The sequence below is a fragment of the Camelus bactrianus genome, chromosome 8 (genome assembly GCF_048773025.1).
Source record: "Camelus bactrianus isolate YW-2024 breed Bactrian camel chromosome 8, ASM4877302v1, whole genome shotgun sequence".
Lineage (NCBI taxonomy): Eukaryota > Metazoa > Chordata > Mammalia > Artiodactyla > Camelidae > Camelus > Camelus bactrianus.
The window spans coordinates 3,370,492-3,385,785 of NC_133546.1; the positions used below are offsets into that span (position 1 = coordinate 3,370,492).

Here is a 15,294-nt window from a genome sequence, read left to right on the forward strand (position 1 = left end):
CTGGCCACCTTTTTTTTTTTTTTTTTTCTTTTAAATTTAAGGCTTTATTGCTAAACACTAATAGAATACAGTGGCAGAGACTAATAAAAATAGTAAACAAAAGGAAGTTACCAATTTTCTAGGAATCTAGTAAACACTTCCTAGTCTTTGCCCCTGGCTGCTTCTGACTTGCAGTGAGTGGCCGAGCTGGGATTGAAACCCAGCTCTTTCTTCCCCGGCTGCACTGAGCCCAGCGTCCCCTCCCACCAGGTCTGTCCCTGGCTCCAGCCAGGCTGTGAGGTCTGCCTCTCCTCTACATCCAGGCCATGCCAGACACCAGCCCTGCTCTTTCCTGTTTCCTGAGTCCTCATGTGCGTCTCCACGGCCCTCTGTGCCTCAGGTGCTGTCGCGATCTGATTTGCTCGAATGATCGTGGTAGTTTCCTGAGCGGTCCTCCTGATGGGAGTCCTGCCTTTCTCACTTTTGATACGTAGACAGAGTGACCGTTGTCTGATTGTGTTTCTTCCCAGTGTAAAAGCCTTCAACAGCCTTCCCTGATTTCTTAATAGAGACTAGAAGACCTTTTCAGACCCGCCGCAGCTTCCTTTCTGGCATTATTTCTTCACGCGTCTTGCTGGGCTCTCGGTGGCCCCCTCTACTGTGTAACTTTCTTTTGTACTGAGTGTGCCAGATTCTTCTCTCCTGCCCCCTTCCGCTTGTCTGGCTCCTGTTCATCCTCTGGTCTCAACTTGGTCACACGTCTCCAGAAAATTCAGCCTTGCACCTTCCCCGTTCTGTGTTAGGTGCTCAGGTAGGCACTCAGTAAATTCTTACCAGTTATACAAATGCATTAAGGGAGGAACACCTCGACTCTTGCATCGGATATTTTTTTATCTCTGTTGTTATCCTTGCCTTTACTGTTTTTATTTTGAATAGGAGAAGACTCACAGTGTAGGAAAACGTACAGAGACCAAGGCAATGAAATGCATATACTTAACTTGGTTTTTATAAGTAAAGGCAATTTATTCCATTTTTATTTGATATTCAAAATAATTCACTATTTCAATAACAGCCACTATCCCTATATTCTGTTTTTAAAAAATACACATTTATTGACGTGTAGTCAATTTACAGTGTGGTGTTCCTTTCTGGTGTGCAGCATAGTGATTCAGTTATACATATGTGTATATTCCTTTCCATATTCTTTTTCATTATAGGTTATTATAAGATATTGAATGTAGTCCCCTGTGCTGTACAGTGGGACTTTGTTGTTTATCTATTTTTCATATAATAGTTAGCATCTGCAAATACAGATCTCCCAATTTATCCCTCTCCCCACATAACCATAAGTTTGGATCAAATAATTTTTATTGATGTGCTTGAAATCTGAGTTATATCATATTTTATAACTCTTTACAACATACATAATACTGTTAATAATACATAATGTTATTAATAAAGGCTAAGATGTTAAACATAGTAATACTTGGCTTATAAAAATATTTCAGAATCATCTGAGAAAAACGTACCAGGTGAGGAGCACCTTACTCCTATTGAGAAGGTTGAGAAAAGGAGATGTGAAATACTTAATAAATGGGATGAAATTCAAGCTCTTGAAAGAGAAATGAAAGCAACTTTGGTTCATACTGGAATTTCACATATCACCGAGAATAAGATTAAAAGCTTAGAGGTATGTGAATTGTTTATTTGAATGTTTGTTTACTTTGCTCTTTTGCTTAAAGACCTTGGCAAACACAAGTAGCGATTTGATTTTGCAATAGGGTAAAAAAATAACAAAATTTTGTCCAAATATATTTTCATTTCAAAACATTTGTAGCAAATGATTAGAATAATTGATAGATCGAGCTAAAACAACAAAACTGAAAGTAATTAAAAATTCTGTAGAGCTCTGTTAAGGGTCAAATTGGATCTCTTTCAGGTCAAATGACGTCTCTTAAAATTTAACAATTTTGTATAGAAAATAATGACTACTATCTCTAATTAGTGACTAATACATCCTAAGTAGTCTGACCTGAAGCCCAGAGAGGCTGAGTAACCTGCTCAGTATGGCACAGTACAGAGATGGCGGGCAGAGCTGGGATTCAGGGTTAATTCTTCTGGGCTCCAAAGTCCGTATGATTTCTACTGAGCCACATTGACTCCGTAGTTAGATGTTCAGTTACCTGTACAATTAGGCCGGGAGGCAGGGTTAGTCACTGCCGTTGGAAGTCTGCTGTGTTAGGCTTTAGCAATTGTTGCTAACTGTTTTTGTGATAAACAAAATGTAAATTATAATCTGTGCTTTGATACGCTATGACGCCCTACTTTTTATATTATAACCTAATTTTTATTTGCATAAAACCTGACTCAATGTAACTTCTACTTAGAGAGTTTATAAGTGATATGTGACCATTCTTTTTTTCTCATGGTTAGAGAGTTACATATATTTCCCCAACATTATTTATTTTAAGCCACATTATAGTGTATAGAAAGGTGGTAGTGGTGGTGCAAACTTGCTCTAATTTCTCTCCCCTTTAAAACAGTATGTTCAGATTTCTTTCTGTGTTTTTATTTAGAGCCTGCCCCTCTTTTTTAAAACTAAATAATGTCCTGAGAAGAAACACTAATTTATAGTTGAATTTTTAAAGCATGAAAACAAGTTACAGTTTTACGTATTGTGAACATGATCTAATGCAAAATCATGTAAGCTTTTCCTTCATAATGAAAACCTCTTTAAGTGGATTGAATCTAGGAAACAGAAGATTCCCTGTAATGATTTCATGTCACCAAATTTATGTTGCTTTAACTATTTATTACTCAAATTTGGCTCCTTAATTCCAATACTGGAGAGTACCATAGAATTACACTATCCTATTAAGTAATTGATTTCTGGTTCTGGATTTGAAATGCTATGTCTAACCAGAAGAAAAAAATAACTAAATATTATACAGGATTTGCAGTGCTCCAGATTCTGCTATGAACAATACAAAAATATCCTGTCATTTAATTCCCAACACCCCTAGGAGGTAGATGCTATAATTAACCTTTTTCAGGTGAGGAAATCAAGCCACAAATATGCTAAGTAACTTGACTGAGGTCACAGCGAGCAAGTGGTAAAATTAGGATTTAAAGTCAGCCCGAGTTCTTAATTGCACATTTTCCAGCCTGATGATAAAATCGCGAATCCCTGCCAGTATGCTGGGCACCTCGAAGCGCAAGTCTTTCAGCCCTCCTCCTCATTATGTTTCCGCAGTTATCTCGGATATTCTCATCCATGGCATTAACTCAGTTTTCAGTTTCAACAGTAACACTCTTGGTATTTCTATTGTGCTTACAGTGAATTTTGCAGACTCATCTGGGAAGAAGTGACAGCTTTACAATGTTAACAGTCCATCTAAGATCACTTTATTTAATTTATTTTTATGCACTGGTCTTAAATAATTTTTGTTACGTTTATTTTTGTAACTTCATGGCATCTGTTACTATTGTGAATGCGAACTCAAAATTTTTTAACATTACAGTTTATAATCACGGATGTATATGTGACATGTTGATATTTGTATTTTTATATTGTATTCAGCCATCTTAAAAAATTTAACGATTAGCTCTGAAAAATGAGGAATTCTTCTACTCTGGAATCTCCTTAAAATTCTCTAGTTTTTGCAACATCAACCCCCACCTCTTCTAGTTTTTCACTCAGAGGGCCAGGAATTTTCTGTCTTACAACATGTCCTTCAAGTCAAGCTTTGTGTATCTGTTGTTTTTAAATGGTGTGCTATTGAATACTGTTGAAATTAAAATAACAGCATTCATATCATACATTTTGTTCCATAAATGGGGGAACATATTTAACAAATATTCTTAACCAAGTATCTTTCTTTTAAAACCATTTCTTTCTTCAGACTGAAACTATAAAATTGGAAACAACAAATAAAGTTTTAAAGAAGAAAATACAGGTAAGTCTTTGTGAAGCAATGTTTTTTAGTAGAAGTATTTCCTCTAGTGCCTTCTTGTACTATGTCATAAACCAAATATGAAAATGCAGCATCTTTCTAAATGGTGGTGTTCAGTAATGCCAAGAAAACCTTGCTAGGCAGACATTGGCTTAAAACTGGGTGGGTGTAAGCTAATGTGTTAATGAAAAGAAAAAACATTCTTTTTAAATAGTTGAGTGTGTCAGTGAGAACTGACCATTTCTGTAGCCCTCCCACACGTAACAGTTGGTTGTAACGAGTTTATTTGGTGACAAGGAACTTGATGAGCCAGCTCCTTTAACGACTCTCAGGATAAACCCTGAAGTACCTGCTAACAGCTTGCTGCTGAATAAATCACAGTTCTGTTTCAGTTTCGTATGTAATCTCTCTGTATGATACATAGAATGAGTTAGTTTGCTGTGCCTGACTCTGGAAGTGGCCACGTATTTGGGTGTAGTTGGCAACATTATTGGCTTTGTACATGACTAAGTGATCTTTAATTCTTGGCAGATCATTGAAAACCACGTGCGGCAGACCATGGGGAAGAGCAGGCTGAGCGCAGGCGAGCAGCAGTGAGTACTGACCCGCGACCAAGGGCCGTCCCAGGCAGGGGCCGCTCTCAACCCCGTCCACGTAGAGCTGGGCTGGGCCAGACGGTGCCTCGGAAATGCTCACAGTCAGGAGTGTTAACTTTGCATTTCCCTGCCACATCCTTTCCTGTGCTTAAGAATGCCTGGGCCAAGATTCCAGTCTCAATCTGTACATGTTATTTAGCAAAATAGAAATAAATTCTTTGGAAAAAGCTGAAGAGTTGAGGGTGATCCTCGTGGGCAGGGATCAGAAAGCTGTGAACATGGCTTTCTTTTCTCAAATTATATGGCCTTTATTTATATTAGGTCTTTGAGAAAAACCCTACACATGTATCAGTCTGAAAATTTTAATTTGAATATAAAATGGCTGATTTATATTATGTTCCATAAATTTAGACTTTGAACAGAAATAATTTTGTACTTTATTTTCTTTGAGTTGTACCACAGTTCAAATCTTAGGATTTGGAAAGGTTGAGAAAAACCACTGATGGGTCAGATACGGTGGCGTAGGTTCACTGATAACACCAGGAGCCAGGGTTCCTCTGTCTTCCTTCCCTGCTTCCCTTGGGTCTGGCTGTCCTGCCTGGGGTCTCAGTGTGACCATGTCCAGAAGAAGGAGATCCCAGGGGCTCCCTCCACATCCCAAGGCCACCTTTAGCTGCAAAGGAGTCCAGAAAATAGAACACTCCACTGCGCAGCATACATGGTAGAGAAAGGCATGGAGACAAGACGTTAGAACAGGGGCTGACTGGGCCCCACACGTAGATCCGGGTTCTGTGAGGCCTTGTGTCATGCTGGGCGTCCTCAAAGGAAAGAACATAGAAATACAAACACAAGTGGGACGATTCCTGCATGGTCTCGGCAATGAGAGTGAACCGAGCTGACGTTTAAACATCACTGTCCTCAAAGTCAGCCTCCCCCTGCCGCCACACTCCCCTGGAAGGCGCTGTGGGGACGTTCCCATACATACGGGGAGGGGATCTTCGCTACATTTGGGGCCAAGAGTCCAGTAAAAATATCCCTGAACATGGAAGTGGCGGGTTGCAAAATCTTACTTTCAGTTTTTGAATAAATGAGCCCTAAAACAGATTTTATTTTCAAATTTTCCTTTACGCTTAATGTACTTTTTTCTAACCTGTTTTATTCTTTGTTTTGTATTTTAAGGAACCTTTGGGAATTCATTGAAGAATTTGTTAAGTTAAAGGAAACAGACGGTACCTCTTATATGACGGAAATGACCTATGAAAATTCACAACCGCCATGTACGTAGTGTGGATGTTGCAGAGGGAGAAATGAACGAAGACACCTTTAATTTTGCCAGCTGGGATCTTCAGCACGATCCCTATGGTATATGTGTCCTGCTCAAGATATTGAAATAAATACATGGAGGTATGTGATTAATTTTACTATTGTATGCTTATTCATAACAATGGTACCTCTTAGTGTATTTTCTGCTTTCATTCAATAACTTCTTCCAGGGAAAAACACTCGCAAATATTTGGTAGGAATAAAACTCAGCACTGCTGCCATACGGATGAAGCTTATTCTTTATTTGCCAACGCAAGTTTATATATGGGCGTTTAATCAGCTGTGGTAGTAAATATCCATTTAATTAAATCACCTTTGCCTGTTGTAAATGACACAGCGCTGGACCAGAGTGACAGCACCAGCGTGACAGCACCAGCACAGTGCTGCGCCCTGCACGTGTCTCAGCTGGTGTGTGCCGCGTGCGCTCACTCGCTCTCGTCCCCCCCCCCCCCCACCGAGGGAGACCCTGTGCTGAGACGACCCGTCTTGGCCCTAAGCTGTGCTGCCCGGGAGAGGGGTGCTGTGGGCGCAGTCACACTGCTCCTCTTGCCCACTCCAGTGCATCCAAACTTGTATTTTTTTTTTAACATTTTTTATTGATTTATAATCATTTTACAATGTTGTGTCAAATTCCAGTGTTCAGCACAATTTTTCAGTTATTCATGGACATATGCACACTCATTGTCACATTTTTTCTCTGTGAGTTATCATAACATTTTGTGTATATTTCCCTGTGCTATACAGTGTAGTCTATTCTACAATTTTGAAATCCCAGTCTATCCCTTCCCACCCTCCACCCCCCTGGTAACCACAAGTCTGTATTCTCTGTCTGTGAGTCTATTTCTGTCCTTTATTTACGCTTTGTTTTTGTTTGTTTGTTTGTTTTTGTTTTTGTTTTTTAGATTCCACATATGAGCGATCTCATATGGTATTTTTCTTTCTCTTTCTGGCTTACTTCACTTAGAATGACATTCTCCAGGAGCATCCATGTTGCTGCAAATGGCATTATGTTGTCGGTTTTTATGGCTGAGTAGTATTCCATTGTATAAATATACCACCTCTTCTTTATCCAGTCACCTGTTGATGGACATTTAGGCTGTTTCCATGTTTTGGCTATTGTAAATAGTGCTGCTATGAACATTGGGGTGCAGGTGTCATCCTGAAGTAGATTTCCTTCTGGATACAAGCCCAGGAGTGGGATTCCTGGGTCATATGGTAAGTCTATTCCTAGTCTTTTGAGGAATCTCCACACTGTTTTCCATAGTGGCTGCACCAAACTGCATTCCCACCAGCAGTGTAGGAGGGTTCCCCTTTCTCCACAGCCTCTCCAGCATTTGTCATTTGTGGATGTTTGAATGACGGCCATTCTGACTGGTGTGAGGTGATACCTCATTGTAGTTTTGATTTGCATTTCTCTGATAATTAGTGATAGTGAGCATTTTTTCATGTGCTTTTTGATCATTTGTATGTCTTCCTTGAAGAATTGCTTGTTTAGGTCTTCTGCCCATTTTTGGATTGGGTTGTTTATTTTTTTCTTATTGAGTCGTATGAGCTGCTTATATATTCGGGAGATCAAGCCTTTGTCGGTTTCACTTGCAAAAATTTTCTCCCATTCCGTAGGTTTTCTTCTTGTTTTATTTCTGGTTTCCTTTGCTGTGCAGAAGCTTGTAAGTTTCATTAGGTCCCATTTGTTTATTCTTGCTTTTATTTCTTCTAGGAGAAAATTTTTTAAATGTATGTCAGATAGTGTTTTGCCTATGTTTTCCTCTAGGAGGTTTATTGTATCTTGTCTTATGTTTAAGTCTTTAATCCATTTTGAGTTGATTTTTGTATATGGTGTAAGGGAGTGTTCTAGCTTCATTGTTTTACATGCTGCTGTCCGGTTTTCCCAACACCATTTGCTGAAGAGACTGTCTTTATTCCAATGTATATTCTTGCCTCCTTTGTCAAAGATGAGTTGACCAAAAGTTTGTGGGTTCATTTCTGGGCTCTCTATTCTGTTCCATTGGTCTATATGTCTGTTTTGGTACCAATACCATGCTGTCTTGATGACTGTAGCTCTATAGTATTGTCTGAAGTCTGGGAGAGTTATTCCTCCAGCCTCTTTCTTTCTCTTCAGTAATGCTTTGGCAATTCTAGGTCTTTGATGGTTCCATATGAATTTTATTATGATTTGTTCTAGTTCTGTGAAATATGTCCTGGGTAATTGGATAGGGATTGCATTAAATCTGTAGATTGCCTTGGGCAGTGTGACCATTTTAACAATATTGATTCTTCCAATCCAAGAGCATGGAATATCTTTCCATTTTTTAAAGTCTTCTTTAATTTCCTTCATCAATGGTTTATAGTTTTCTGTGTATAATTCTTTCACCTCCTTGGTTAGATTTATTCCCAGATAGTTTATTACTTTGGGTGCTATTTTAAAGGGGATTGTTTCTTTACTTTCTTCTTCTGTTGATTTATCGTTAGTGTAAAGAAATGCAACTGATTTTTGAACGTTAATTTTGTAACCTGCTACCTTGCTGAATTCTTCAATCAGCTCTAGTAGCTTTTGTGTGGACCTTTTAGGGTTTTCTATATATAGTAACATGTCATCAGCATATAATAACACTTCTACCTCTTCTTTTCCAATTTGGATCCCTTTTATTTCTTTCTCTTGCCTGACTGCTGTGGCTAGGACTTCCAGGACTATGTTGAATAGGAGTGGTGATAGTGGGCATCCTTGTCTTGTCCCAGATTTTAGTGGGAAGCTTTTGAGTTTTTCACCGTTGAGTACTATGCTGGCTGTAGGTTTGTCATATATAGCTTTTATTATGTTGAGATATGTTCCCTCTATACCCACTTTGGCGAGAGTTTTTATCATAAATGGGTGTTGAATTTTATCAAATGCTTTTTCTGCATCGATTGAGATGATCACATGGTTTTTGTCCTTTCTCTTGTTGATGTGATGTATTACATTGATTGATTTGCGTATGTTGAACCAGCCTTGTGTCCCTGGGATGAACCCCACTTGGTCATGATGTATAATCTTTTTTATGTGTTGTTGGATTCTATTTGCTAAAATTTTGGTGAGGATTTTGGCGTCTATGTTCATCAGTGATATTGGCCTATAATTCTCTTTTTTTGTAGTGTCTTTGCCTGGTTTTGGTATCAGGGTGATGGTGGCTTCATAGAATGAGTTTGGGAGTATTCCCTCCTTTTCAATCGTCTGGAAGAGTTTGAGAAGGACTGGTATGAGTTCTTCTTTGTATGTTTGGTAGAATTCCCCGGTGAAGCTGTCCGGTCCTGGACTTTTATTTGTAGGGAGGTTTTTAATTGCCATTTCTATTTCCTTTCTAGTGATCGGATTGTTCAAGTGTTCAGATTCTTCTTGATTCAGTTTTGGTGGACAGTATGTTTCCAGAAACTTGTCCATCTCCTCTAGGTTATCCAGTTTGGTTCCATATAGTTTTCCATAATATTCTCGTATGATATTCTGTATTTCTATTTTGTTTGTTGTAATTTCTCCATTTTCCTTTCTTATTTTGCTAATTTGTGCTCTCTCTTTTTTCTTCTTTGTGAGTTTGGCCAGAGGTTTGTCGATTTTATTTACTTTTTCAAAAAACCAGCTTTTGGTTTGGTTGATTTTTTCTATGGTCTTGTTAATCTCTATTGTATTTAATTCCTCTCTGATCTTTATTATTTCCTTCCTTCTGCTGCTTTTTGGGGCTTTTTGTTCTTCTTTTTCTAATTCATTCAGGTGGTGGGTTAAATTGTTTATTTGAGATTGTTCTTCTTTTTTGAGGAAGGCCTGTATCGCTATAAACTTCCCTCTTAGCACTGCCTTTGCTGTGTCCCATAGGTTTTGAGTGGTTGTGCTTTCATTATCATTTGTCTCAAGGTATTTTTTAATTTCAGCTTTGATTTCCTCATTGATCCATTGTTTTTTCAATAACATATTGTTTAATCTCCATGCTTTCCTTTTTTTCTCCTTTGTTTCTCTGTTGTTGATTTCCAGTTTCATGGCATTGCAGTCAGTAAAGATGCTTGAGATAATTTCTATCTTCTTAAAATTGTTGAGGTTTCTTTTGTGCCCAAGTACATGATCGATCCTGGAAAATGTTCCATGTGCACTTGAAAAGAATGTATATCCTATTTTTGGGGGGTGTAATGCTCTGAAAATATCCACCAAATCTAGTTTTTCTATTGTAGTATTTAATTTCTCTGTTGCCTTGTTTATTTTCTGTCTGGAAGATCTGTCTAGTGATGTTAATGCAGTGTTAAAATCTCCAACTATGATTGTATTCCCATCAATATCCCCCTTTATCTCTGTTAGTAATTCTTGTATGTACTTAGGTGCTCCTATATTGGGTGCATATATACTAACGAGTGTAATATCCTCATCTTGTATCACTCCTTTAATCATTATAAAATGTCCTTCTTTATCTTTCTTTATGGCCTTTGTTTTAAAGTCTATTTTGTCTGAGATCAGTACTGCAACACCTGCTTTTTTGGCTTTTCCATTTGCATGGAATATCCTTTTCCATCCTTTCACTCTCAATCTATATGTGTCCTTCTCCCTAAAGTGGGTCTCTTGTATGCAGCATATTTAAGGTTCTTGCTTTATTATCCAGTCTGCCACTCTGTGTCTTTTGACTGGAGCATTTAGTCCATTAACATTTACAGTAATTAATGATAGATGTGTGTTTATTGCCATTTTGAACTTATCTTTGCAGTTGAATTAGTATATCCTCTTTGTTCCTTTCTTCTTCCTTTTGTGGTTTGGTAATTTTCCTTTGTATTATCATGGATTTTATTTAATTTTTGTGACTCCTTTGTAAATTTTTGGCTTGTGGTTACCCTTTTTTTGTAAATCTATCAACCCATTACTATAACTGTTTTTATTAAACTGATAGTAACATGATCTCAAACCCATCCTACTGTTAAAAAAATTTAAAAAAGAAAGAAAAAAATATTCTATATTTCCCTGCCTCCCTCTCCCACTCTCAGTGATTTGTATGTCTTCTTTTATAATTTCATGTTTACTTTATTTGTAATTCATGAGTTATCACCTTTCCAGTTGTGTGTTTCTCATTTCTGTAGCATCCTGCTGCTTTTCTATTTAGAATAGCCCTTTCAATATTTCTTTTAGCATGGGTTTAGTGTTGCTAAACTCCTGCAGCTTTTTTTTGTCTGTGAAACTCTTTATTTCTCCTTCTATCCTCAAGGATAGCCTTGCTGGATAAAGGATCCTAGGCTGCATCTTTTTTTCATTCAGGGGTTTGAATATATCTTGCCACTCCCTTCTGGCCTGTAGTGTTTGTGCAGAGAAATCAGCTGAGAGCCTTATGGGGGTTCCCTTGTAACTTACTCTTTGCTTTTCTCTTGCTGCCTTTAGAATCCTTTCTTCATCCTTGACTCTGGCCATCTTGATTATGATATGTCTTGGTGTGGGTCTATTTGGGTTCTTCCTGTTTGGGACCCTCTGAGCTTCCTGTACTTGGATATCTGATTCCTTCTTTAAGTTTGGGAAGTTTTCAGTCATGATTTCTTCAAAAACCTTTTCAATCCCCTTTGATCTTTCTTCTCCTTCTGGGACCCCTATTATGCGAAGTTTGGGACGCTTTATATTATCCCATAGGTCCCTTATGCTATTTTCATTATTTTTTATTTGCTTATCTTGTAGTTCTTCTGAATGGGTGCTTTCTATTGCCCTGTCTTCTAGATCACTAATTCGTTCCTCTGCGTTATCTAGTCGGCTTTGCACAGCTATTAGATCATTCCTCATCTCTGTCAATGAGTTTACCCATTCTACTTGGCTCTTCTTTATAGCTTCAATTTCATTTTTGACATATTTTATATCTCTAAACACTATCTCTTAATTCCTTCAGCAATTCGATCACTCCTTTTTTGAAATCTTGATCTAGTAGGCTATCGATGTCTATTTCGTTGATCTTTCTTTCAGGGGATTTCTCTTGTTCTTTTAATTGGGAAAGGTTTTTCTGCTTCTTCATCTTGCTCATACCTCTTTGGCAGTGTGGTTTATGGAGTATCAGTTGTTTATTTTGGTCCCTAAGGATTTTATCTATCTGATGCCTATTTAGGAATAGAACTTAGGAAAAAAAGAAAAAAAAAATAAGAGAGAGAGAGAAAGAATTTTAAAGGAAGGGAGAAAGAGGGTTTGAAAACAGTGTATAATGAATAATAGAAGAGTGAGTTGAAGCAGAGTATTAATCGGGTTGAGACGTCCTTTTAAAACCTTTACAAAAGAAGGGGGGGGATGAATAAATGTATTTGAAACCTGTGTCTAATCAATAGCAGGACATCAAAACCCAAGAGAAATAGAAATGAATTAAGAAGTAAAGATTAAGAGAGTAATAGAAAATAGAACAGGTAAAATCAGATTTAAAAAAAAAAAAGGGGGGGGGGTCGGTGTTCTCCTGGAGTCTGTGTGCTTTTAATGTGAAGTCTTTCTGTCTTCGTCCTGTTTTGGAAGCTCAGCTTGCTGTTTTCAGAGGCCCTCCGTTGGCGACCTCTTCTGTGCTGCTCCCAGCACCTGTCGGCAGGCAGATCGCGCCTCCTCCCAACACTGGGTCAGGTGTAGCTCTTCTGTGCTGTGGGCGGGCGGGTCGCTGCCCCTCCGGATGTCACAGTCAGATGTTGCAGACTGGCCGGGTAGGAGGGCGGGTCGTGCCCCCTCCCAGCACCTCGGTCAGGGGCTGTGTTCCTGCCCGAAAGGCGGGGGGCCGCTCTCCGTCTACCTGCGCCGCTGGTAGCTCCTCCTCTCCCTGTGCCGCTGCGCGCTCCGCCCTGGTCGGCGCTCCGCAGGTGGGCTCGGGGAAGACCGAGGGACAGCCCTGTCCCTACTCCGAGCCAGAACCCAGCTCCTTGTTTGTCTTTGTGGAGCAAGTTCTCTGAGGGACCAGGATGGAAGGATCCTATCTGCCCCGGGCTGCAGGCCAGTCTCAGTCTGGCCTTTGAGGCTGCTAAGCCCTTCGGTGCGGATGCAGGTTTCGCCCCCGCCCCCGCCTGGGTGCTCAGCGCGGAGGATATGGCGGCTGTGCCTGAGCCCTGCCTCTCTTCCCCCGAAAACTTTCCGCGGGTTTTCAGAGATGGGGGTGTGCACCCTTCCCCCGAGAGCACATCAACCGTGCTGTTTTATGGAGGGCCCAGGTTGTTCTGCCCTGTGCACCCACAGCCACGGCGCGCAGCCCCTTGCGTTCCCCGGGGGCTGCCTCTGTGCAGCCGCCCCCGTCCTCCACCCGGCTTGGGCAGCCTGGCCCTGCCCGCCGCTGCTGGCCGTGTCTCAGGCTGGGTGTCGGGGGGACGCTCTGTGCCCGTTTAACTTAGTTCTGTTAGTCAAGGGCTGCTCTGTACAGATCCGAGCCTCGGAGGCTCCCCCTCCGTCCCGCTGGCCTCTCAGTTGGAGAGGGGAGACCCAGCGAGCGAGCGCCAGTCCTCCTTTGCCGCTCCCTCCCCGCGGGACCCGTCCTGCGCTGCTTTGCCTTTTGTTCTTTCTTTTTTCCTTTTCTCCTACCAGATTTTTGGCGTCTTTATCTTTTGAAGAGGGCGATGTTCTGTCGGAGTTCTGCAGGTGCTCTGGTTGGCTGAGTGGGTCTGTAGATGTGGGTCTTGGTGTATTTGTGGGAGAGGGTGACCTGTGAGTGTCCTTCTACTCCGCCATCTTCTCCGTCTCTCCCAAACTTGTATTTTTTGCTTGGGAGTTTGTGCTAGAACTTCCCCTCTGGGAACCTGGACTTCACAAAGGCCCCCTTACCTGTGGGTGATTGTCTAAGACGGTGCTTTTCAAGGGCGCCCAGACCATGGCTGGGAGGGGCTCGTGCTGGTTCATGGGCCACCGCGGGGCGCCCAGTTGGGACCAAGGTCTGTCAGCCAGCCACCAGATGCGTGGGTGGGCGAGACTCCTCCCGAGGCCCTGGACGTCTGGTGCCGGACCCCACAGCACCCACGGAGGCATGTGTGTCCGTGGATGGCTGATGCGTTGTTTCTGCTGAGAGGGCGGGGCACAAGGAAGCCTTCTTATTCAGCCGTGATGCGGACATCCCTCCCTGAAGACTGGGTTCTACCACAAATCTCATAGCATTTTGGAGACAGTCTGTTGGGTGACATAGATTTACTAGGTCCCATCTGTTACGCCACAGGAGGCGCAGGGGTCGCCCCAAGTGCCAGGTCTCATTCGGGAGGTCTGCCCGTGATGTTGCAGGAATGCTTGGCTCTGAAAGGGAGGGAGCATCGCAGCAGAGAGAAGCCGGGGCCTTAACACAGGAGGCGCATTAGGTCTGAGATGAACCAGGAAATAGGCAAACCAGCCGCCTTATGCGATGCATGTGTCTACCAGCATCCTGGGAGTGGGTGGGGGTGTCCCACACAGGAGCCAGGTGCCCCGGGGTGCGTGAACACAGAGCAGGGTTACGCTTTCCTTTCCACACATGAAAACCACATCCCTTGTCGCCTACAGGTCACCTCACAGTCACCCTTCAAATTACTCTGCGCAGCTCCTGATGCCAGAGCGTCGCAGCCTGTCACACTCCCCACGTGTTTCTGGGCGCAGGAGAAGGCGTCTCACGTGTGCTTCTGAGCGGGTTCCCTCTGGTCAGGCACCAGGTCTCCACTGGGTGCGCCCTGCCCTGCCGCCGGCACCCCGCTGCGCTCAGGGAGCAGGAGTCTGCATGCGTGGCCAAGGGGAGCCGGGGAGGGCGTCCCCTGCACGTTCCACGCTCTGTGTGAGAGAAGCACCCTCAGGGTGTCGCTTCCGTGCTTCTGCGTGAGATGGTAAAACCTTGCAGGCCAAACCCGGCCACTGTTCACATTTTCATGAAAGGCAGAACCCTAGACCGCAGTCTGCTCACGGGGCTGACCTGCATGTTGGGACTGAGAGGAATCTTGGCTTTTCATCTGGTCCGGGGAGCTTTAAACCTTTGTCTTGTTTATAGAAATAATCCTACAGGTGCTCTCACCCCACGCACACATCTGCCTGCGACGGTCATGACAGCGGCTCACAGGCCCGGCTTCCTGGGCGTCTTTCTGTGTGTGCTTGTGTTTGGCGCACAGCATGTCCACCTGCGCTTACATTAATCATTCATGATGCATTAATTATAACTATAAATTAACAATAACTAAGTAATAGGTGCATACACAGTAATAAAGTTGGATCAGATTCTGATAGCTTTGAAACTTGTCCTTATTTGACTTTATCTTAGCATCTTCTTTTTAAGCGAGAACAGGAGAGCCTGCTTTATCTCTGAACGGCTGCCTTGGGTTCTACGGTGGGGATCTATCTTGATTTATTTAACTACCCTCTTGTGGATGATTGACTTTTAGTTTGTTCTCAAATCTTTTTTGCAGTGCAGTGAACATTTGCATCTGCAATGAACAAACTTTATCTGAGGCAATAGTTTCTTAAGACAAACTGTTCAATGAAGGATCTCTGTGTAAGATGATCA

General features: G+C 41.7%; 1 protein-coding gene across 5 annotated transcripts in view; it reads left to right on the plus strand.

The window, feature by feature from the left end:
- Nucleotides 1-15,294, plus strand: part of C8H6orf118 (chromosome 8 C6orf118 homolog) — a 46,066-nt gene that overhangs the window by 16,129 nt on the left and 14,643 nt on the right. For 4 of the 5 annotated variants that reach the window (XR_012508505.1, XR_012508503.1, XR_012508504.1 and 1 more), the window contains 4 exons: nt 1,488-1,669; nt 3,882-3,935; nt 4,464-4,525; nt 5,708-5,932. Coding sequence is in view for 1 of the 5 variants with exons in the window: in XM_045513316.2 (XP_045369272.1) it covers nt 1,488-1,669; nt 3,882-3,935; nt 4,464-4,525; nt 5,708-5,813 (404 nt within the window). In the remaining 4 variants the exon portion in view is untranslated. Of the gene's footprint in view, nt 1-1,487; nt 1,670-3,881; nt 3,936-4,463; nt 4,526-5,707; nt 8,027-15,294 lie in introns of those variants that run through there. The other variant, XM_045513316.2, reaches the window with a different exon arrangement.